We start from the raw sequence: 24,232 nt of genomic DNA on the forward strand, positions 1-24,232 counted from the left end.
TGTGATGTCTGTGGGTATGTGTATATGTGAAGAGAGCTAGTGAATGTGAAAGAGCCTATGTATGTATGTGAGGGACAGAAAACCAGTGAGTGTGAGTACCTGTGTGGATGTTCTCTGCCTTACTATAAAAAAACAAAACAAAAAAAAAATCCCACGGACGGCCACCAGGGGGGAGAGCCCATCATGGGGACAGAATTTTTTTTTTCTTAATTTTCCTCCTCTAAATCCTAGGTGCGTCCTATGGTCAGGTGCGTCTATAGTCGAAAAATACGGTACTTGCCAGGTTCTTATGGCCTGGATTGGCCACTGTTGGAAACAGGATGCTGGGCTTGATGGACCCTTGGTCTGACCCAGTATGGCATATTCTTATGTTCATGAACCCATGTGGTGTATACTATTCCCTATTTCACAAAGACTGCCACTATTAAAAACATCATTCAACAACACTGGCCCATTGTGTCATCTCTATTTCAGTATAGTGATGGTCCTATTTTTTCTAACACAAAACAGAGGAATTTGAGGTCTTGCATGAAATATTGAAGTCAGGAAGTTTTTTTAGTTGGTGAGCAGGGTGGACAAATAAGTTGTGGATCTTGCTCTGTATGTCCTTTTAACTTTACAAATGTTCAGTCATCCTCATTTAAAGTGTCCTCATCGATTACTGGGGCATTTACATGTCATTCTGAACGTGTGATTATGCAACTGTATGTCTGTGTAACTTGATTTACAATCGGGAAAACTAAAAGACAGGTTAAATTGCAAATTGAGCATAAAGCTGTATTAAAATAAAAAGCAAAATGCTCCATTAGTCGATCACTGGTACGCCAAGGACCATTCTATAGATGATCTAAAATTTCTTGTGGTATATCAGATTCGATCCAGAGATGGGTGCAATAAATCGCAGAAATTGTTAAGAATGGAACAGTTTCATTTTTCAGTGGCGTACTGTGAGCCCAGAGGGATTAAATAATCAAACTGATTGGTCTGCCCTTCTACAATCCATTAGGGTAATATGATTGATAGATTGCATTAGGAGATTTAAAGTTAATTATTGAGAGCTTGTTTAGCTATTTAATAAACATACTGGGGATGTCGAGGTATCTCGCTTGACTGTTGACATGGCCTTGTTATACTTCGCGTTTTCTGAGATTGGCAAGGTAATAGTTTTTTTTCATTCTATACTTGTTTTATATTCCATGATGCTTTATTATATTTATGGTTTAATTTTTTTTTTATTATTGCTTTATTAAATTTCACAGCTTGAGCATGGGTGGTGCTGAATAACGAATCGTGGTTTTACTGACATGTGTTTATTATTATTATATTGCATTGGCAATTTGAGGAAGATTTAAGTGAAGCTATTCTACAATTCAAGATAAAATATTTCACTCATTGTTGATAAATAGTGAAATATATGTTTTACTTTTCATTTCATAATGGGGTTTTTCATTGTAGAGATTGGGGTGAGTTATGCTTCCCCTGAAGAAGCCCTTTATGTGAATGTGAAACAACAAATTCCTTGTTGGGAACAGGATCATCAGATGTTATGGATCTGTTATGAATATTTATAGAAAGAGGAGGAAAAATTGAGACGTCTTCTTTATTTGAAATTTTTTAACATCACTTACCAAAGAAGTTGATTAAGTAGAAGAGATTTCAGCTTGATGGAAATTACTCTATACTGTAGTATTTTCTGACATTCTTTGGCACATATATCTGTATTTTTATTGCCTCTTGGTTTTGTATATGGGTTTAGAGGTAGTACGAGTGATAATGGATGTGTGTGGGTTATAGATATTTCTAGATATTGGGGATATTGGGTTGACACTTCCAGCTGCTCAATTAGAGGATACTTATAACTGTATAACAGATCATGTGATTTTGTATGTACATCTTTTGAGAAATAAAAGTCATTGTAAATGGTTTGCAAGCTATTTTATTATAAGCCTTATGCTTTCTCGATCAACAACGAGAATGAATCAGCTAGAACACATGGAGAGTCCCAAGCTTAGGGTTGCATTACAGAGCAATTACTTAAAAGACAACCCAGAGCCACCAGGTAGACAGAGGATTACTATGTTAGCCCACAAGGTTGAACTGCTTGTCCTAAATTACTTTCCCTTCCAGACATGCTGTCTACACAGCGAGATGTAAAAGTGTGAATTGACAACCAAGTAGCAGCTTTGCATAAGTCTTCAATGGAAGTGGCTCTGAGATTAGCCACTGAAGTCGTCATGACTTTCACTTGATGAGCCTTGATAAGAATGCACAGTATGTAAACTAGTAATACAATAGAAGGAAACACTACAATCTCTCATATCCTGTTATACTGCACACTGAAAAAGATTCCCTTAATCATATGAATAAGTATTAAGGATTCATAATTTCAAATGGAACAATTCACTTAAACAATCAAATACTATTAAAACATTTATTTATGTACAATATTTTGAAACATAATACAACATAAATCCCATTTTGCACAAATTTAAAATATGAATAATATACACATTTATATCAAAATACATTACATGTGATAAATGCTTTTCTCAAATATACCTTATATATAATGGATGCTTTTCACAAATATGCCATTTATTGTATTGCGAACCTCATATTCAAATATCATGCATGCATCATCCATTCACACCAATCAAGCAACACAATTTTTCAACCTCATTAAATCCCACAATCCTCATCTCTCAAATTGAGACATCTTGTGATTCTTTAAATTGATCCTGACTGCTGAATTTGAAGCTGCTTTTTATCTATATCTCATCTTCTTCTATACCCCGACCAGGGACCTTTGTTTTCCCTGAAGAGGGGGCTGAGAGAAGCATAAGCCGTAGCCGTATTTCACAATCTTCAGGACCCATTTGTCATTTGTGATGCAAGCAAACTCTGGAAGGAAGACCTGGACATTTCCCCCACCAGCAGAAGCAGGGACGTGAGATTCAAAGATATCAAAACCTGAATTCAGGCTTAGAGCCTGATTTTAAAAAGTAATTACATGCTTAAAATTGGGTTTTACACATGTAAATGCACTTAACGTGCACATGGGCTTTTTTATATTGCTACAATTCATACCATTGAATTTTCCATTAAGATATTCACATGTAAATGCACTTTACACACATAAATGGCTTTTTAAAGTTGCTACGATAGTATGTTATATTTACAAGTGTAACTTCTTTTAAAATTACCTTCATAGGCTGCAACTGCTGCTGGGCCTTCAAGTTGACACCTTCTTCTGCCAACCCCTAGTGGGCTGCTGCTGGAGCATAGGAGGAGCTCAAGGATATTCAGAGCAGAAAGGACGTGTCTAGTTTTTATCTGCTAAATTTCTTTGCTTGAGTCCCACGGACCAGTCTAGAATGATTGACTTTTTCTCCCCTACCAGCAGATGGAAACAGAGAAGAAAAGCTTTACTGTACTGGCAGTCAGTCAGTCAGTACAGCCTGCAACCAAGCTAAAAAACATAACTCCTTACTTTTGAACTGGGGAAAGAAAACTACCAGTGAACACCCAACTTGAAGACTCATCCTATGAGGATTTGAGCACCAACTACATTCTGAATGTGTGCACACACAGACTTCTTTCTCCTTACATTTCTCCATACTTTTTCTTTTTTTTTTTAAGAACTGAAAATTTCTTTTGTGGGGCTGCTGAGGCAGCAACAGTAGAAAAATTGCAAACGAATTCAAATTAAAAACAAGGCTAAACATCAAAATATTTTGAGAGAGAGAGATTTCCGCACATGGCTCAATAAGCCTTTTACTGCCCTCTGACAGCTTGGTCCATGCTGACGCTATCAAATGAGGTCACCCACACATTTTGGCGAGTTCTATACTACTCTTGATTTTGTAAATCTCTATCATCTTCCCTCTCAGTCATCTCTTCTCCAACTTGAAGAGCTCTAACCTTGCCTACTTTCTATAGGGAAAAGAGATGGAATGAAGCATAAGGAAAGAGGATCTTGCAAGGGCCCTGCCTTGGTGGCCTTAATGTTGACAGAAATTATATTGTACATTTTCCTGTCTTTGGTAATAACCCAACATGCAGTGGTTGCAAGCCCAGCCTTTGTAAACAGCAGAAGGCACAACCATAACCAATGGAAACTAGAAAGAAGAGAACAGAAAGAGGACTGTGGCTCCACAATAAGACTGATGCATGGCGGAGATGAGCAGAGCTGTGTGGAGGCTAATTCTAGCCTCCACACAGCTGTGTTAGCTTTGTCCTCCCTCACCATCTCCGTCAGCCTGTTTGTGAGAAGTACCTAGAACTGCAAACGGAGGTTCCTGACGCTTTGGAACTATAAACATGAAACTTTGGTGGCAATGCAGGCACAGAGACACCAGTGACACACACAACTTTTTCACTATGCACATATTTTATTCAGAAAAATTTTCATTAAACAAAATAAAGTGTTTTCTACTTTAAAACTTACAATGAGTTTCTCTCTCCCCTTCTCTGCAGTTTCTCCTGCCTAAGTCACGTCACAATCTCGTGCAGGAAAGACAGCAAGCCATGAAGGACTGAGCCATCCCTGCACGTCTGAAAGCAGGAAAAAAAGTTGCAAGGCAAAACTTTTCTAGCAAATACAGAGAGCAAGTAAAATATCTGAGAGGGAAAGGGGAGAAAGATTTGTTATCTGATTGGTTTCACAAAGCTGCTTGAATAATAAACATACAATACCTGCAAAGAGAAGAGTAAGCAAAATCCAGGCCAGGTGTTCAGAAAAATTCACGAAAGACAGGCGAGACAGAAGCTCCTACGTCGTACACTCCCTACTTAAACTGGGGTGGCCGGCACAAGGCACTGGTACTGGAATGTACCGGATCCTTGCTAACCCCAGCATCAGCAGCTGATTATCGCATAGAACATCTTCCCAGCAAACATGTATGAACAACAAGTATAATATAGTATAGTATCCAATTCTGGGATGCTGGCTAAAAAAACCAAACAAACAATAGCTGTGTAGAATGATGTGACATAAGGATCATAAGGCCCATCTAGTATGTCTAATTTATTTCCTGGTGCAATGCCATAGACTCCCAGTTGATCAATGGCAGAAACATTTCCAGACTCATTTAGTCCAGGGCATAATGACAATTCATGACAGGCCCAGGTAACACTCCTCATGACACAGGGTGGCAGTCCAAGAAAGGTGATACTGTTTACTAAAGCATGAAAATCTATGGCACCAATGCCAAGACATGGCCATCTGTGGCACTATTGTCCATGCAATGGCATGGGATTTCACATCAGACCATGGCAAACTTCAACAAGAAAGTTATGAAAATCACTAAATTACAGGGGATCTTGAACCAGGAAATAAAATTTTCCACAGCAGAGAATTAAAACGCAAACTTATGTTCCTCAAGGGGTCCCATCAGAGCAATAGAGACTGCTCTGTAGCAGGGAGAGACAATGGGCAGGGTTTAGCTTCAATACTGATCACCTCCACAGCTTTCATCACTTGGGTCATGAGTTTTGTTATCCTCCGCCAACCTAGTTTCAGTAGGGCATGACTCTGACACTGGGGCACAACCCTCAGTGAGGAAGGCAGCTGCCCTGGGATGACAACACTCCTGCCCGGGGGTAACAGAAGGACCTCTGCAAGCTCACCTTTTCCCTTTTCTTTCCAAAATGGGTAGAAAGGAAGTAAAAGACAAAATGTATTCAAGCAATGCAGCAGAAACACTTGTAAAAGGGGCTTCTTTTAAGTCTGCTTCTGCATTCGGAAGGGAATGAACAGTAACTTGCACACCTTTGGCAGTCCCCTCCCCCCAGGTTAGTGGCTCTTCCCCCCACCCCCTTGGCTATGACTCCCCGTGCTTGAGAACAACTCCAAGATCAGGGAGGCGCGCGGATGCTCCGTGCCTTAGTCAGACTTGTCCTTCTTCTTTGGCGTAAAGGCCACCCTGTTGGCCACTGCAGAGCCCACAGCTCCAACGCCCCCCGTTACTACAGACACACCACCTTTCACCAGTCCCACGCCTGCAGCAGGGACACTGGTCACGGCACTTTTTGTCAGTTCTAGGCTCTTGCTGCCCACCCAGGCGACTCCCCCGAGGGTAGCACCAACAGCTCCTTTGGTCATGTTGAAGAGGCCGCCTGTCACTCGCCAGATGACCCCTGCTGGAGGATTTGGGTGCTCCTTGTCAGAGTCTGAGGAGAGAGAGAGAGAGAGAGAGAGAATATTCATCAGGTAAAACAGCTTCTCCTCTCCACACCATCTTTATGTTCATCTTATTCTCGAACAGAGAACTCTCCCAGCACCAAAGACATCTGAAGAAGGGACCTGTGTGGTCTCCAATGCTTGCATGATGCAGCATCTTTCGATTACTCTTACATTGATTCAATCGTAGGTATTATAACCTGCAAAAACTTACTCAGACCTTCAGCCTATTTTTTCTCTCAACATTTTCAGTTCGTTCTTGGCTACTTTTGCTAATTAACCATCAGCAACAGAGATTCTCGCCTTTGCTCTCATGACTCATTGTCACCTTGCACTTGATCCTGCAATGTTCTCACCGCAATGCAGAACCTGTGACATTACCAGTATTTCTGTGGCAATTATGGTGTAGTAAAAGCAGGTCACTACTCAAGTCTAGTACAGAGGGTGATGACCATGGGGGCGAGAAATTTAGAACACTCAAGGAAAATACCTCTTTAAAAGATCACGTCATGTCTTCCCTCTACATCTGAATGCCATTTCTTGCACTTTGCCCCAAGCTTGTGAGGGAAAGCCAGAAGTGAAAGGCATACAGCCTTCATCATCTGCTCTGCCCCAAACTTACTGAGCTCTCATCTAAGAGGTGGGAGCATGGGTTTGGCAGCCAAGCACCCATGGAGCTGCTCCTCCCTCTCGTAAAGCTTCTGCTCACACCTGTCCTGCAGAGATGCACAGCATGAGCGATGTTCCCAGCATTACTTATTAACAAAATAAAGATAAACCCAATCCCCAACAGGCAGGCTTGCTGCCTGATTATGAGAGCCTGGAGCTTGCTTGGGAGCTGGGAGGGGAGGGGAGGTACCAAACTTGTGTTCATCCTATCTTGTAGCAAAGCAGATATTCTAAGAGAATAGATAAAATGAATGAGGACTTGAAAAACAAAACAACCTCTAATAGTAGTCCTGGGTTTGGGGAATGTATTTCATAAAAAACTGCAAAATCGTACAAAAATCCAGAGGCCACATAGAAGAGAAAGAAGTGGCAGTCCCCAAAACAGGAAAGGGATGTGGAGGTCATCAGTTCCACTGATAAAGCGATAGAGAAGGCAAGTAACGAGGAGTGAGAAGACTGCCCCGTGCTAGGGCAGCTTTCAAAGCAAGCTCCGTGGTTGGAAAAGCCTTTTGCTCATGTTAATCTGTTTTCCCTCAATGTGGCAAAAAGTCCACATTTTCTTGCACAATGTGTGGACTTTTATTCACAGTGAGAGGAGACATTCCTGGGTGGGGGAGAAAGATACACATGTAAATCACATTTTGAAATCTACGTGTGTATTTTTCCAGCAGAATTCTGCCCACATAAAAAGCAGATGCAAGTGACTGCTCGCCCTGGATACCTGCGGCGTTTCAAGTGATAGTTCCTTTGAAAATCGGTGCAAAGACATGGATGAAAAATGCATGCAAACGTTGCATCAATACATGGTGAGAATAGCATCCCCTGTGTGTCTAAAAGAGAGGTAACTGTGGTGGGATTGCTTGGCAATAGTGATCATAATATGATCACATTTGAATTAATGACTGGAAGGGGGACAGTAAGCAAATCCACGGCTCTAATACTAAAATTTCAATAGGGAAACTTTGATAAAATAAGAAAAATAGTTAAACACAAAAAAAAACAAACAAACAAAAAAAAACCCAAACCTAAAAGGTGCAGCTACAAAGATAAAAAGTGTGCAATAGGCTTGGGCATTGTTAAAAAATACCATCCTAGAAGCACAATCTAGATGTATTCCACACATTAAGAAAGGTAGAAGGAAGGTCAAATTATTGCCAGCATGGCTAAAATGTGAGGTGAAAGACTATTTTAGCCCAAAGATTTTCATTCACAAATTGAAAGAAGGATCCATCAGAAGAAAATAGGACAAAGCATAAGCATTGGCAAGTTAAATGTAAGACATTGATAAGACAGGCTAAGAGAGAATTTGAAAAGTTGGCCATAGAGGCAAAAGCTCACAATGAAAACTTTAAAAAATATATCTAAATGTTATAATATCTTATGTTCTTATGTTCAGCAAGGGAATTGGTTGGACCAGTAGATGATCGAGGAGTTAAAGGAGCATTTAGGGAAGATAAAGCCATCATGGAAAGATTAAAAGATTTCTTTGCCTCTATATTTACTGAAGAGGATGTTGGGGAGATACCCCTTCAGGAAACTGTTTTCAAGGGTAAAGTTTCAGATGAACTGAACCAAATCACTGTGTACCTGGAAGATGTGGTAGACCAGACTGACAAACTGAAGAGTAGTAAATCACCTGGTCCAGATGGTATACACCCCAGAGTTCTGAAAGAACTAAAAAATGAAATTTCAGACCTGTTTCAATTAATTTGTAATCTATCATTAAAATCATCAATTGTACCTGAAGATTGGAAGATAGCCAATGTAACCCAGATATTTTAAAAAGGCTCCAGGGGTGATCCGGGAAACTATAGACCGATGAGCTTGACTTCAGTGCCGTGAAAAATTACGGAAACTGTTATAAAGAATAAAAACACAAAAGATTTAGATAGACATGGTTTAATGGGACATAGCCAGCATGGATTTATCCAAGAGAAGTCTTGCCTCACAAATCTCCTACATTTTTTTGAAGGGGTGAATAAACGTGAACCGGTAGATGTGGTGTATCTGGATTTTCAAAAGGCATTTCACAAAGTCCCGCATGAGAGGATTCTAAGAAAACTAAAACATCATGGGATAGGAGGCGATGTCCTTTTGTGGATTGCAAGCTGGTTAAAAGACAGGAAAGAGAGTAGGATTAAATGGTCAGTTTTCACAGTGCAAAAAGATAAACAGTGGAGTGCCTCAGGGATCTGTACTTGGATCGGTACTTTTTAATATTTTTATAAATGATCTGGAAGGCTACAAAGAGTGAGGTGATCAAATTTGTGGATGACACAAAATTATGCAGAGTAAAATCTCAAGCGGACTCTGATAAATTGCAGGCGGACCTTGCGCGAATGGAAGATTGGGCTTCTAAATGGCAGATGAAATTTAACATGGACAAATGCAAAGTGATACATATAGGGAAAAATAACCCTTACTATAGTAACACTATTTATTTATTTAAGGTTTTTATATACCGGCATTCATGATAAAATCACATCATGCTGGTTTACATTAAAACAGTGGTGCATAGAAAGAAAAAACAAACTGGAACTGTAGTGCGGAAGAAAGCAGTTACAAAAAACAGGGATGCTTAAACTGGGAGAGGAAGGAAAAAGAAAAGGTTAACTATGTTAGGTTCTATCTTAGGAGCTACCACCTAGGGAATAGATACAAGTGTCATAGTGGATAATACATTGAAATCGCCAGCTCAGTATGTTGTGATGATCAAAAAAGCAAACAGAGTATTAGGAATAATTAGGAAGGGAATGGCAAATTAAACGATGGATGTCATAATGCCTCTGTATCGCTCCAGCAGATGAGAAAGCATCTTGAATACCTTGTGCAATTCTGGTCACCGAATTTCAAAAAAAGATATAGTTGCACTGGAGAAAGTACAGAGAAGGGTGACCAAAAAAAGGGGCTTGGAATGGCTGCCCTATGAGGAAAGGCTAAGGTACTTAGGGCTGTTCAGTTTGGAGAAGAGATGACTGAGGAGGGATATGATAGAGGTCTACAAAATCATGAAAGGATTGAACAAGTTAATGTAAATCTGTTATTTACTCTCTCAGATAATAGAAGGACTAGGGGGCACTCCATGAAGTTAGCAAGTAGCACATTTAAAACAAATCAAAGAAAATTCTTTCACTCAGCGCATAGTTAAGCTCTGGAATTCAAAGGATGTGGTTACAGCAGTTATTGTAACTGGGTTTAAAAAAAGGTTTGGATAAGTTCCTAGAAGAAAAATCCATAAACTGCTCTTAATTAATAAGCAATAGTAGCTTGAGATTTATCTGTTTGGGTACTTGCGACTTGGATTGACCACTGTTGGAAACAGGATGCTGGGCTTGATGGACCCTTGGTCTGACCCAGTATGGCATGTTCTTATGTTAAAAAATTGAATCCTCTCAATCCATACCCTGCTTCGATAGAATTCATATAGGACCTAACCTTTGGTTTTGTGGATAAAGAAGCTTAAAGATGGGATTTGCTTGGGAATCTGCTGTATATTATAAGATGCAGACAATTATTTTACTGTCACCTACTTATAGTAAAGGAGGATTTTTCCTGCTAAAAATGCTTCCGGGTAAGATTCACTATTTTCAGATTGTGTAAGAATCTGTCACTTCACATAGCCTGGTCACTCCTAAAACAATTAATCAGGAAGCCTAAACAAAATCTGGGGTTATTTACTTTAGAACAAGAGACATTTAAGAGGAGATTCAGTTCTAGTACACAAATATTTCAATGAACTCTACAAGGATCTTGCAGGAGACCTCTTTACCAAAGCAAACAAGGGGGCAGAGGTTTCCTGTAAGATTAAGAGGGGGTAACAGCTATCCCCACTTTCAAAAGGAAGGCATAATGTTTACTCTGAATACAAAAACAATAGAACACTGAGAGCAGAAATCGGGATGAATGGAGCCCTAAATCAATTCCTGAGGAAAATGGAAGAGATCTTGGAAAATATGAAGATAGAGCTACACAGGCGGGAAGAGGGTAAATCCAGCAATTTTCAGCCACTTGCCAGATTTGGGGTCAGGAGGAATTTATTTTTATTGCCATAGAACTGGCTGCCGATGCACGGGGTTTACTCAGCTCCTAGATTACCACACAGGTTGGGTTTGATGGAAGTCTGGTCTGCTTTTAATCTGACAAAGCAAATAATACAATAAGAACGAGTGGGAACTGAGAAATTCTGAGTATATTGTAATAGTCTAAAATGGAAGGGGCTGTATAGATAAAAGTTCCACCCTAGCCTGAGCACAGAATGAGTGAGGTCCTACCAGCAGGGGTCAGAGGTTAGGGACATCTCACCGGTACAGAATGAGGGAAGTACAGGGTCAGACACTGTGACCAGTTCTGGCAACCACACCTCAAAATGACAGTGGGAAGAGGTAGATAATTTAAAGAAGGCTCACCAAAATGGAATATGGCCTCCACTGTGGGAACAATTTTGAAGTCCTGCATACAGCTTGCAGCACCTGTAAGCTAATTTTTAAAGGCAAACTCCCCAGCTACAAAACTACAACAGGCGCAAAATAGGCAGGGGGATGTGAAAATGAAATGCCCGCACATACAGGCCGATACAGTAAATTGCGCTCCGGTGGAGCCCGCGATTGGCCGTGCATTTGACGCGCTATTTTTACCCCTTATACAGTAAGGGGTAATAGTGCATCGAAAATGCGCGGCCAACCCCCCGAAACTAATAGCGCTCGCAACATGAAAATGCATGTTGATGGTCCTATTAGTCATTCCCACGCGATACAGAAAGTAAAATGTGCAGCCAAGCCGCACATTTTACTCTCAGAAATTAACTCCTGCCAAAGGTAGGCGTTAATTTCTGCTGGCGCCGGGGAAGTGTACAAAAAAGCAGAAAAAACTGCTTTTCTGTGCCCCCTCCGACTTAATATCATAGCGAAATTAAGTCGGAGGCCCTAAAAATAAAAAAAAAATCAAAAATTAAAAAAATAATTTTTAAATCTGCCCGCGACTTGTGGGTTGGAAGACGGATGCTCAATGCCGTTGTCCGGTTTCTGAACCCGTGGCTGTCAGCGGGCTCGAGAACCGACGCCGGTAAAATTGAGCATTGACTGTCAAACCCGCTGACAGCTGCCGCTCCTGTCAAAACGGAGGCGCTAGGGACGCACTAATGTCCCTAGCGCCTCCTGTTACCGCGGGCCCTAATTTACATACCCGGCCTTCCTGAATCGAGTGGCCTGTGTGCTCGCCGGCTCTCCCGCGCGTTTTTCTGTATCGGCCTGATATTTTGGCAAGCCTGCATTTGAACAGCACGGATACTTTTGGTGCTGAGGGGAAGGTGGTTTATTGGGATAACTGCTTAAGGATCATTTTCAAAGGGTTTAGATGTCTAACGGAGGAGGAATGAACAGGATTTTGGCCTCTTTAAAACAGTTATATTTAGACATTTATTTTTAAACATCTAAATTAAGGTTCCTAAAAAGTGAACGGTTTTGGAGACAGACACAAGGCAGGGGAAAAAATGATAGATATTCAGCATGGATTTTCAGCAATAGGCATCTAACTTAGGTAACTGCATTTAGAGAAATGAACTGCAGGCCTAAGTTTTAGGGGCCAATATTTAGGAAAATTTCAGATGAATTTAGGAGCATAAATTCAGATTGAAAATCCTCCAAAATGTAGGGTTCTAAAAGTTAGGTGCAGCACTGAGCATTTTTGGAAATTTGACCTGTACATGGAAACATTCTCGCATCTAGCAGACTTCGGTGCTTTCAATACAAAGCAAGCTCAAAGACAAAGGGTCATGAAATGAAGCTGAAAGTGAATGTGAGAAAATACTTTTTCATGTACATTTATTTATTTCCATCAGAGTTCTAAGTGGCTACCATTCATAATAAACAGAGTAATACCTGGAAGAGACTTCCAGAGGAGACAGTGACAGCAGTGAAGCAGCAGTACAGTAAACCGGGTGCCGAGTGCTCCAAGAACACTTCTCATGCATAAAAAGTTCATCGAAGCTCTGTGTGCGCCATGAAATGCTGCAGGTTGGTGCAGCCACCACAGGGTGCCTGGCTTCTGAGGAGTCCGAGAGTACAGTGTGAATATTGCAGAGATGAATGGCTCGCTGTTAAAAAGCTGCATAATGTGACATAATGATGCATTCCCACAGCTCCAGATGCAGGGGTCCTGTCAGAGCTGCTCAGCATGGAGCCCCTGTCAGCAGACCCTCGCTCTGGAGAAAGAAGCGTCACAAAAGCTCAGCACTGCAATCTGTTAGTAGCTGCATGCAAACACTGCTGATAATTACTCTCCGCACCCTCGTTCCAACTGGCAGAGAAAGCAGGCACTGTTCCTTTCTAGGGGCCTGGTTTTGATATTTTTATTTAAATGCCCCTCCTCTAGTCGCATTCAGTAATAGATACTATGGCGCTCCGGTCACCTTGCTATTTATCATTAGAAGATCCGTGTGCGAGGCCTAGGCAAGGTGAATTAGAATGAGAAGCAGTCAGGAGCTGTGCAGCTTTGCAGTTAAGCACAGAGCGAGGCTAAGCTTCCTAAGCTCAAACGCCATCTTTGCCACTCTCAGCATGTCGTGTCATGTAAAGGCACTCGCTGTTATCGCTGCTTCCCTTTCCAGGCTGTGATATCTTTCATTGAACAAACATAAGATTTCTCCAAAGACAATGCTGTACATTTATTAAGGTGGACTTGGGGAAATCCACTGCTTATCCCTGGGATAAGCAGTTTGGAATCTATTGATCCCTTCGGATCCTGCCAGGTACTTGTAGCCTGGATTGGCCACTGTTGGAAATAGGATGCTGGGCTTGATGGACCTTTGGTCTGACCCAATATGGCAAATCTCATGTTCCTAGTTATTTCCAAGCATCTATATTCTGCCAGTTTACAGAATGTCCTCAGTGGAACATAACAGAAAAATAAAATGCAATACATAAAAAGAACAAGATAAAATGTAACTGCCCTTAATACAGCATTAACCTAGCATGATTCAACTACTCTGTCCTCTGCTTAAACCACACTGCAAGACTGCAGCTTTCTCCAGCACCAACAGGATTCCTAGTAGTCTGCTTCCCTTTGCCACGCAGCAAGGGATCTTTCAATCTGGCTGTAATGCAGGATGAAAATATACGAGGCTCCGCACACAAGTGCAAACAAGCAGAACAATTATTTGGCCAAGAAAAAAAATTCTTAGTTCAGTTTAGCTAGTGAAGTGGCTCCTTCTCCTGCAGTCGCCAGTCAGAAACCTGCAACTAACTGCAGGAACCTGTACACATCCTTAAATCTGTTCTCTGACCGCCTGCAGTTCACAGGATGAGGCCTTATTTGCTAGGCCCTAAAAGCACAATATTCCAGATGAGACCTTCAGGTCAATGGGGTGGGAAGAAAGGGAAGGTGAGAGAGAAAAGTGGTAACATGCTAAGTATGCAGAAAGCCAAAAACTGCGGCATGGAGAAATGTCTGAAACTATTAAGACATAACCAGAGGAAGCTGGGGACTGCTAATTACGCTGCGTACACTCAGTTTGTGCTCTGGGGTTCTCAGGGCCAGAAAGAGATTATGGGGAGCTCACTGCTTCCCAGCACAGCACAATTTATATGAAGCAAGCTATTTATATGGTGGCAAACATCTCAGGAAGAAGGTGCACTGGGCATGGCAAGAAGCAGAATCCACAGCGAAGCCAAGATAATGACAATATCGGCTTCTGGCATCCGCTCTGCATAGTATTTATTTATTTATTTAAACATTTCATATACCGTCGTTCCATGGAAAAGATCACAATGCTTTACAAAATCGACAAATAATGACGGATTAAGGAGGCAGTATTCATAAATAGGCATCTGCTCCTGGAGGTTTTATTGCAAAGTCTCTCTGGCTATGCCCAGCTCACCGTGCACTTATAGCAGATCTGATGCACTGCCCCCGAGACTGAGCAGGGAAGCCCCTCGCCCCGGGGAGGGAGCTCTGTCACTGGGTACCCGAGCTGGGGAGGATTGGATTCATTCTGAGCAGGAGGGGAAGTGGAGAAAGTGAAAAGAGATGAGAAGGAAGCAGGAAGAGAGCGCGAGAGATGGGCTGTAAGCTCAGACACCACGGGAAGGTGAAGACAAAGAGAAAGGGGTTCATTCTGTGTACGACCTTTCCAGCAGGCTCATCTCCTGCCTTTCTGCTCCAAAGGTCAATGCTGGTGGGGAGGAGGAGGAGAAGAGGTAAAATCTCTCTCTTTCTCTTCTTCTTGCTTTTCAGGTCAGCTGTGGCTGTGGCTAGCACACAATGCAATATCAGATGTACCTTTTGCCTCAGGAAAAAAAAGATGGATTTCTCCGTAGAAGGGGAAATGAATCTTTCTGGGCCCCATCTTTATTGTCTGATAACAAAGACTGCATTTTATATAGAAATGTCCATAAAGCTACCTCTGCATGTCTCTTCCTGGGTGCGGGCGTATCTGGAGGGCTCTCTCTCTCTGCATGTGTCTGTCTCTCTAGCTTGTGGCAGGCTTTTGGGGGTTTCTGCTATAACCAGCTAGAAAACTGGCTCAGTGGTACTTCTGTGGGCTGCCATGTGATTTCCGAGCCGGGACTCTGCTCCCTAGGAGAAAATCTCAGCCATCACCCAATGGTGATACATGGAATACAATTGCAGATAGGAATCATTAGATTAGGCTCATTCAGTCTGCTCAATTTACTTACTGGTGCAATGCCTTAGACCCCAGTCCATTGCTGGATTTTTTTTATTTACAATTTCTTATTAACCAGTGTAAGGGATGGAGAATCTGTGTGCGTGTAAGGGAGGGAGAGCGCGTGTGCGTGTAACGGAGGGAGAGCGTGTGTGCGTGTGAGTGAAAGAGAGGATAAACTTTGTGTAACCCCCCCAGGTACAGGACAATCTCAGGATAACTAGAAATCAAAAGATCCCAGATATAGAGAGAAGGGAAGCTTTTATTTTTTTTATTCTTATTAACTGCTGGATGTTATTTGATGTGTATTGTTCTGAAATATTTTAATTGCCTTTTGAGAACTTTTACAATTTTTCCTTAAGTTTAATTATTGAATGATCTGTTAGCTGTTTAGAAATACTTATTCTGTTAGTATAGTTTTACTATTCTGACTGTTGTGTTTATTTTTTGATTGTTTTATAATGAATGATGGTGTTTTTATTTTTCTATTTTTGCACTGCATACAGGGTCTGGCTTCTTGTGGTTTCCAGTTCAGTTTTTGCCTGCATGTTTCTTTTCATACTTTATTCTGTATTTGGTGAGGATCCATTGAGGCTCTGTACAGGTGACAGAGGAGAGGGATTCTGCTAGAGTGTAGTTTCTATAGCAGCCTGGCTTCTTCTGTTTTCCTAAGAGGAAGTCTAATGGTGTTTTAGGACCTGGTGTAATATTTGCAGCGGTGCCTTTTCTTACGTAGGGTTATTATTGTTTGAGTGCTGGCATTTAATGCTATTTTGGTATGAGAGGTTTACTCATGGCTTTCTGAGGACTAAGGCCATATTGAATGCACTTTACAATAGGCCTAATACTATATGGGTTCCAAGTTTCTTTTTTACAGGATTTTCTAGTTGGCAGCACAGCAGTGCAAGTAAAAATAATATACATGTGATATTTTTACCTCAGAAGGCTATGAATATCTTTTTTCATGTAAAATCTATTATAAATGCACAATTTTTAATTATGTGGGGGTGCAAGGTTGTAAAGTTTGTCTATGGCACCTAATACCCTTGGCACCACCTGATGAGAGTCTGCCACACACAGACCCAACCATTCACCCAGCTCCCACTTCTCCAGGGGGCAAATGCTAGGGAAATGTGTGAAGCATGTGGTAGGGTTTCTGGGAGTGGGAAATATTATCTCTGCTACTCCTCTGGGAACTCTGACCCCTGCTTTCCCCCTTCTGCAGCCTCCTGTGCCATTTCACCCCTTGCTCAGACAGCAGATTGCCCCAAGTCACCCCTGAGTATGGAAATTATACTGAGCTCACTATCCCAAGTACCAAAAGTGATGGAGAGGGGAAAGAAATGGAAATTGCCCACATACTGTAGCTGTAATAAAATGACATTGTTCCATCTTATGCGACAGCTGCCTAACCTGTCCCCTTCAGCCCCTGCAGGGGTGAGGCAGGTATTGCTGTGAGGGACACTGGGTTATTAAACTAAGCAGAACTTTCTGTGATAACTCGATCTGCATAGAGGCAAGGGGCCAAGGGAAGGCATCTTAATTTCTGACCTTTCTAAATTTCCAATTTACTGAGAGATTATGGCAAGCTGTTGATAATTTCACTGCTTACCTGTAGCTAGCAGGGGAAGGCAATCTGCACCCCTTTGCCTGTCACTTCTGCAAACTCTTTCTATAATTGCTGCTAGGAGTTTGAGCAGCTGGGGAGGAGAGACAGAGCAGAGCAGCTGAAGAGGCCTAGGCTCCTTCTGCTCATGCAGAAGATAACATCATTCAGTGCTGCACCAAACTTCAGTACTGCTCATCTTGTCATCTGAGAATGGGACTAGGTAAAAGGAGATTACAAGTTGTCTTTACCCCCTAACTGTAAGAATGCGGGATCAGACACAAGAGGCAGGCGGTTTCCTATCATCTCCTTCAAACTAGCTTTGGAGATTCCTCTCTGAAGTGAGAGTACTATAAGGGGACAGGGAAGCTTTAAAAATAAAATCTGTTCCAGTGCCCTCACAAGATGTCCCCTAAAACATACAAAAGATCGATCTGGAGGTAAAGTCTCTCTCAGATAATGGAAGGACTAGGGGGCACGCCACGAAGTTAGCAAGTAGCTCATTTAAAACAAATGGAAGAACATTCTTTTTCACTCAGCGCATAGTTGAGCTCTGAAATTCACTGCCAGAGGACATGGTTACAGCAGTTAGTGTAAATGGGTTTAAAAAAGGGTTGTATAAGTTCGTAGAGGAGAAATCAATTACGGTAATTAATTAGACACAGCCAGGGATGGAAATTAACGGAGAAAAGAGGTGCCAGACAAAACTTCTGCTTTCCTTGGGAGCATGCTTGGTTTTGGGTCTGTTTCCTTATTTTACTTTTACAAGCTCTTTACTTTGGGGAAGGCAAGAGAGTGCTTTTTTTTGTTTTTTGCTTTTCTTGTTTTTTCTCTTCCTTCAGCCTTTATCCACCTTTCTCCCCACTTTTTGGCTTTTTGCGGTTCTGTAGTCTCTCCTGCTTCGTGTGGGCACCAGACAAGCACAGGGATTGAGGGCAGGCCATATCCCAAAGCATAATTTGGAATTCAAAGAAAGTAAATTGAGGCTAGGCATAAGGCATGTCAGCTGCTCAACTCTACATTGCGGTTTCCTAGTCTCAGAACATGTCAGTTTTCTAAAGGCAGCTGGACCTTTTTGACTTTAACAAATGCTGGAGGAGGTCCTGGCACCTACAGCAAATGCATTCTAAATGCCTATGGAGTCACTGCTGTCTTGTCAAAAATGAATGATGAGAACTGTAGTCGGTATCTCAGAAGGTGATGTGAGCCTGCTCGCTATACTCACTTGCTAAGACTAATTTCTCTGAGAAGTAGGCTGGGGGATGAAGGGGAGCCAAGCCTGGCTGTGAAGCTTTAATGTTAGCTTTCTGCCCCCTTGTCTTTCAATGTGATAGGATGGCAGGTGACATCCTGACCTTTTCCCTAATGCACACATGAAACTTAACTGAATTAATAATCCTTGGCAGAATTTCAAAAAACCTGGCTGACAGCAGTTTGCAAAAGTAAAAATTGTGAAAAGACATCTCAGAGCATATCACAAGCACACAGATCAGCCTAGTCGAGGCCTGCAGTGCACAATGCGACTCCTTCTACTAACTATACCCAGAAGACAGTGTAAATGGCGCTCTAGCCAGCTATTATCCTCCTACAGAGGGAGAGCACACTTTCTCGCCTTTTGGTCTTTCGAAATAAAGACATGTGATGCTTGATACAGCGTAAGAGACAGGAGCAGACCAAACAGATCCAATCCATGCACCAATTAATAGGTAGACTTGAATTCCATGTTTCAGGTCTCCCTGATATTTGGGTCTTATCAAGACTGGTAATTTAATCTTAATTCTGGAACATGATCTAATAGATCTCCTGTCCTGCTCGAGAACTGGAGACCAAAGAAAAGAAGAGAAATATCAAAGTATCTTCAGAAACATGTGAACATTTTGAAACATGGAATTGAAAGACTTCACTGCAACAAAAAGTTGAAAGAATCAGCAAGCAGCAGCTTCTCAGACAGGATCATTAGGAAACACTTAATATAATTAGCATCTGTAGCCAGATGCAGACACAAGAACTCCCACATGAAAAGCAACAGACAGAGAACATTAAAGAATCAGTACACGGGACCCTAAGTGATCCTTGAGCAGGAGAGATTGTAACACGAATTCTGCCCTCACGTGTACAGCTGCAGGAAAGAAGAGAAGGGGAGATAGGATACAAGCATTCAATATACTACAGAAAGATACCATTTTCCAAAAGGATAAGGAATCCTGATATGAGCCAGGAGGGGTGCTGGATGTCTCGAGTGGCCATGGTGACAGAATTTACACACAGAGGGCGGTGGTAAGGTTGAGAGGCTGAATAAAAGACCTGGAATTTACATTAATGTAACAGAATACAAGCCCACATCTAGGGGGAAAAATAAGAAATGATGTAAAGAAAAACAATTTCAATCATTGCAGCTATAATTACATACAAATGACGACTATACCCTGCTATGTAACTATCTGTAATAGCCATTGAGGATTTGTCAATCAAAAAGATCTCCAAATGAGCTGGATCTAGGAACATATACCGTTTCCCTTGGTAAGTTACCAAACACTTAGCGGGAAACTTGAGGAAAAAAGTAGCACCAAGTGAAGTCGTGCGCTGGTTGTATGAAAGAAATAATTTCCTACGAAGCTGTGTTTCACGGGACACATCTGGGAACATAAGGACCTTTTGCCCACAAAATTCTACAGATTTAAATTTAAAATATTGTTTAAAAATCAGATCCTTATCCATAACCGCTACAAAGGTAACCAATAAGGTATCTCTTTTAGTGATATCTTGAGAGACACAGCCAGACTATTATCTAGTACTAGATTATCGGAGTCCCCTCAGGACCCTGCACACGAGCATTTAGATAACTTAAATCTCTTTATCCTGAACTATTTCTAAAACTTCACTAATATATTTCCTAAACAGGTGACAATAATCTAATTTTAGGAAAATTCACAAACCTTAAGTTCTTATTTCTCTTAGCATTGTCTAATTTTTCAATTCTATTATGTAGATATAAACTAATACTCGACGCAATAACAGATTGTATATTATTAGTGCTTTGGTTAAGGGTTACCAGTTGTCCCTCTATTGCAGCTGTTCTATGTTCCAAGTCCAGAAACGTTTTAGAAGCTTTTACAGTATAATCAAGATAATTGGGAGACAGGTTGAAAAAAAGCAGCCTCCATTCGCGAGACTGCTCTCCAAATGTCTCTTAGAGTTACATTCTCTGGTTCTTCCGGATCACCTGGTAGATGTAATTTATTCTCTGGAAGCTGAATAACTGGTTTAGGGATCAAAATCAGTAATTCAGAATCTTCATTTTTCAATTGCTGCTGGGCATTGGTCTGGATAACTAAATCCTGACTCTGAGGAATTGGAGTACTAGTAGAAGTTGATGATACTCAACTTGAGAGCGTTGTTGAGGCTACAAGTTCAATAAATCTACATTAGTTAAAGTACCAGATGCTGTGAAACCCACAGATGATACCAAATGAGGTGCAGGGGGAGGAGTCCTACTATCCATACTTAATGTAAGCTCACCTGAAGTTCCAATAATTCCACTTCACCTTCCTCCCTAGGAGTGGTTGTTCCCTTGAAGTGGTGATCCAAGGGCCCGGTTATGGGTGGAGTTACCTGGGGAGCTGAAAAAAGCCTCCCCTTTCTTTTCCTCCCCATTCCGACAAAAAAAACCAAACAAAAAACCTCAGAAGGGGCACGACCCTTTTGGCATGCAGCTTCAGTGCGCCACAGGCACGTCGCTTAAGTCCTGTTGTACGTCGGATCTCGGGTGACCTCCTCCATGCCTGTTGGTTCGGCCTGAGGCTCAGCTGCACAATCAAAGGTAATCCCCACCAGCAATTCTTTATAGAAAGGAAATAATGTGCTGAGAATGTCCTAGATGGCAGAGTGGTAGGGAGGGAATTTGTGCATCATGGATGGCAGTTTTAATTAAAGGGTTAATGACAATATTTATAAGAATGTTTTATACAATGATATTTTTATGGATTTATGGTATTTGTATTGCTTATGTATAAGTGTAATTTATTGTAACTTGCTCTGGGATTTCTGATGTGTAGCAGGAAATCAAACAACTAATAAACAAATAAATCTACTGTATTACTATGATAAGTAGAGGAGGGAAGAATGAATGAATTAATGAGCTGATTAGTGTAAAACGGCTGGACTATTGCTAGTATCTACATCCTTCACCCAAGGTTTACCCCTGGAAACTGGGATAAGAAACCAATTTTCCCCCTCCTCATAGGTGTCACATGGGTCATGGTTTTCATGGCATTACAGCACGTCTCTCCATTTTGCAGCTTTCTTTCACAAGCATTAAACCACAGAAGAAAGCCCAAGGAACATTATATACAAGCAAATGATGTAAGAGCACCTCATGAGTGATACATGAAAACCATTTGACTTTGTTACTTCTGGATCATGGCTGATCAATTTTAACTTCTCACCAGGGTCACCAGGTTTTGCCTCATTGCATGCATGGATTTGTAGTTCTGATTTCCCCATGTACTTCCCTAGGAAAATGAGAATTACAAATTCAAATCCATGCATACAATGGGGAAAACCCAGGACTGAATCAGCCCATCTTGGTTGACTTCAAGTGACATTTCATGGTTTTCAAATTCAGATTCTGCAGCGTACCACTGCTCGAAGTATATCCTTTATGACAAACTATTGCATGATGATGTGCTCTCAGTCAAGAATAGGAACACCACAGCATGGGCTTCCAATTGTATTTTCATGCCGAAGAAATCAACTGCATGAAAAAAAAAATGATTTGTACAGGACAACAAAGAGATCAGAGCTCAGAATTAGCATGCATGGATCTTGCTTTATTGCAGCACTTTTTTACTTTTTACCAGTATAGCAAGAAATAGTACCCAACATCACATCCAGCTATTCCCTACTTGTTTTTCCCTGAGACAAAACTTATGTAAATTTGTAATTATGCATTATCCTTTTAAGTTACATAAAGTACTCCTTTCTAATATCTTTATAAAGTTGACACCTAGTAATCTATTGTACCTAATGTACTTAATGTATTTATCCTATGTATTAATTTTAATGTAATCATCTTATTTCTACTTTTTTTTCATTTTTCTTCTTCCTCCCATCCCTGTTTGCATTCCCATGTATCAATTCTTCCTCTGCTCTAACTTAACTTTGTTATAATCTCCTAATGACCTTTCTTAAGTTGAATATTAATTGTAAAGCACTGCCGCTATTTTCTATCTGTTCCAGCGCTGCTGCTAAGATTTTGTTGAATGTTAACAGACATGATGTTACTAAACGAATGGCGGTATATAAAGAACCTCAAATAAATAAATAAATAAAATAAATAGTAGTGTTACCTGATGTGCAGAAGACAAGAAAGAGCACAACAGACTGTACCATTAAAAGATGCCTTATCTTTTCTCTTTTTTAAAATCACATTAGCATTTTTTTCACAAGGTATTGTTTCAAAATTCTATTACCACTCATTAGAAGCTTTCACTTTGCTGCCAGTTTGCTAATCAGGGAGTTTGGGTTGTATTCAGTTCTTTTTTTTATTTCTTAATGGGAAGTGAGAACTTGTAAAATCAAACTCTATTAGCAATCAGCTTCTGAGATTATCAGCGTCCTGGTACTGAATGTGTCACAACCTCCATTTCTGCTTTGAAGATGCAGGGCCTTCCTTGGCACAATTAAGCTCTGGAATTCATTGCCAGAGGATGTTGTTAAGGCAGGCACTGTAGCTAGGTTTAAAAAAGGTTCGGATAAGTTCCTGAAGGCGACGTCCATAAACTACTATTAATTAATAGGGAATTGCCACTGCTTGTTGCCGGCATTAAGTAGCATGAGATCTATCTAATATTTGGATACTTACCAGGTACTTGTGACTTGGATTAGCCACTGATGGAGACAGGATACTGGGCTTGATGGCTCCTTGGTCTGACCCAGTTTGGCAAATCTTATGTTCTGATGACACTGATAACTGAGCTCTTTAATGAGTTGTCATAATTAAGGCTTTTCAGTCCTCTGAGAACTTATTCTCAATTCTAAGGCAAATATTTCTTTTAAGACACATTGTATCAATTGGGTTATTTCTTTACTCTCTTCTTTCTACACTGACCTATCCCAGTTCTTCTCTCTTCCCATACCCTATACCAGGATATCTTTTCACTGTTTTTGGTGGGATAAAGTAGGCCTCTTCCACGAATCTTGCTGAGCATCTACAGGCTCTGTTTGTAACCCTGATGTACTAGGCAGACACTCGGGAGCTGAATGTGCTGGAGAGGGTGTTGGAAAGCTGGCCAACCTATTCTTAGGGATATTTGGGGGTGTACGGTAAAAATGAGGGACCTATCAAAGTTCCACTGAGATGCACTGACAAACATATTTGGTCTGGAGAGGTCATGTCTTATACCACCACTGTATGATTTCCTTGTTGGTCCAATCAAAGGGTAAAGAATCCGGTTAAACTGTTGCAGGAGAGAGAGATTTTACTAAAACAATGTTTTGAAAAGATGGGAAGAAAAAGAAATGAGGTATTTGCAGACCTAATTTAACTTAAAATCCCATCAGGCAGGACACACTCAGGAGCTTCACTTGTCATTCCAAAATCAATTCTAGAAAGGCTGAAAATCATGGCACTCTGAATCAATAAGAGAAAGGCAGCAGCCCTGCTTATAATTCAAGGGTAGTCTTTTCCTCTGATGTTAGCTCTTAGACAGGGTTTGCTTCCCATGAATTATTTCAGATAGAGACACTGTCTCGTCTCTCTCTTTTCACGTCCGATTGGCTCCAATACTGGGACTTGCTGATTTTTCTTTTGCTCTCTGAGGAAGCCTCTGGTTCCTGATTTTTTTCTGACAGATGAAGGCGAGGGAATGCAATGAGTTGCCCCCATTCCTCAGGGCTGCACCAGGTGACAAGCACTGAGAAGTTACTCATTTCTAGTCAGCTGAGAAGAGCCTTCCACAGAACATCAGACTAGCTGGTAGGGTCATGCCGGTAACCCAGTGACGTGCCACAGACACACACATCGCAGATCCTTTCCCAGCACGTCACTGACTTGTGATGTAAGGAGCCGCTCATGTTGGGCTTTAGAGGCTTCTGGGCTGGTAAGCGGCTGGAATCA

The 24,232-nt window shown here is 41.2% G+C and overlaps 1 protein-coding gene across 1 annotated transcript in view; it reads right to left on the reverse strand.

Annotated features, from left to right (window-relative positions):
- Positions 1 to 4,368: 4,368 nt before the first annotated feature.
- Positions 4,369 to 24,232, reverse strand: part of TMEM263 (transmembrane protein 263) — a 193,723-nt gene continuing 173,859 nt past the window's right edge. The window contains exon 3 of the mRNA XM_029582216.1: positions 4,369 to 6,171. Within this exon, the coding sequence (XP_029438076.1) occupies positions 5,885 to 6,171 (287 nt within the window). The 3' untranslated portion in view covers positions 4,369 to 5,884. The remainder of the gene's footprint in view (positions 6,172 to 24,232) is intronic.

The sequence above is a fragment of the Rhinatrema bivittatum genome, chromosome 17, assembly GCF_901001135.1.
Source record: "Rhinatrema bivittatum chromosome 17, aRhiBiv1.1, whole genome shotgun sequence".
Lineage (NCBI taxonomy): Eukaryota > Metazoa > Chordata > Amphibia > Gymnophiona > Rhinatrematidae > Rhinatrema > Rhinatrema bivittatum.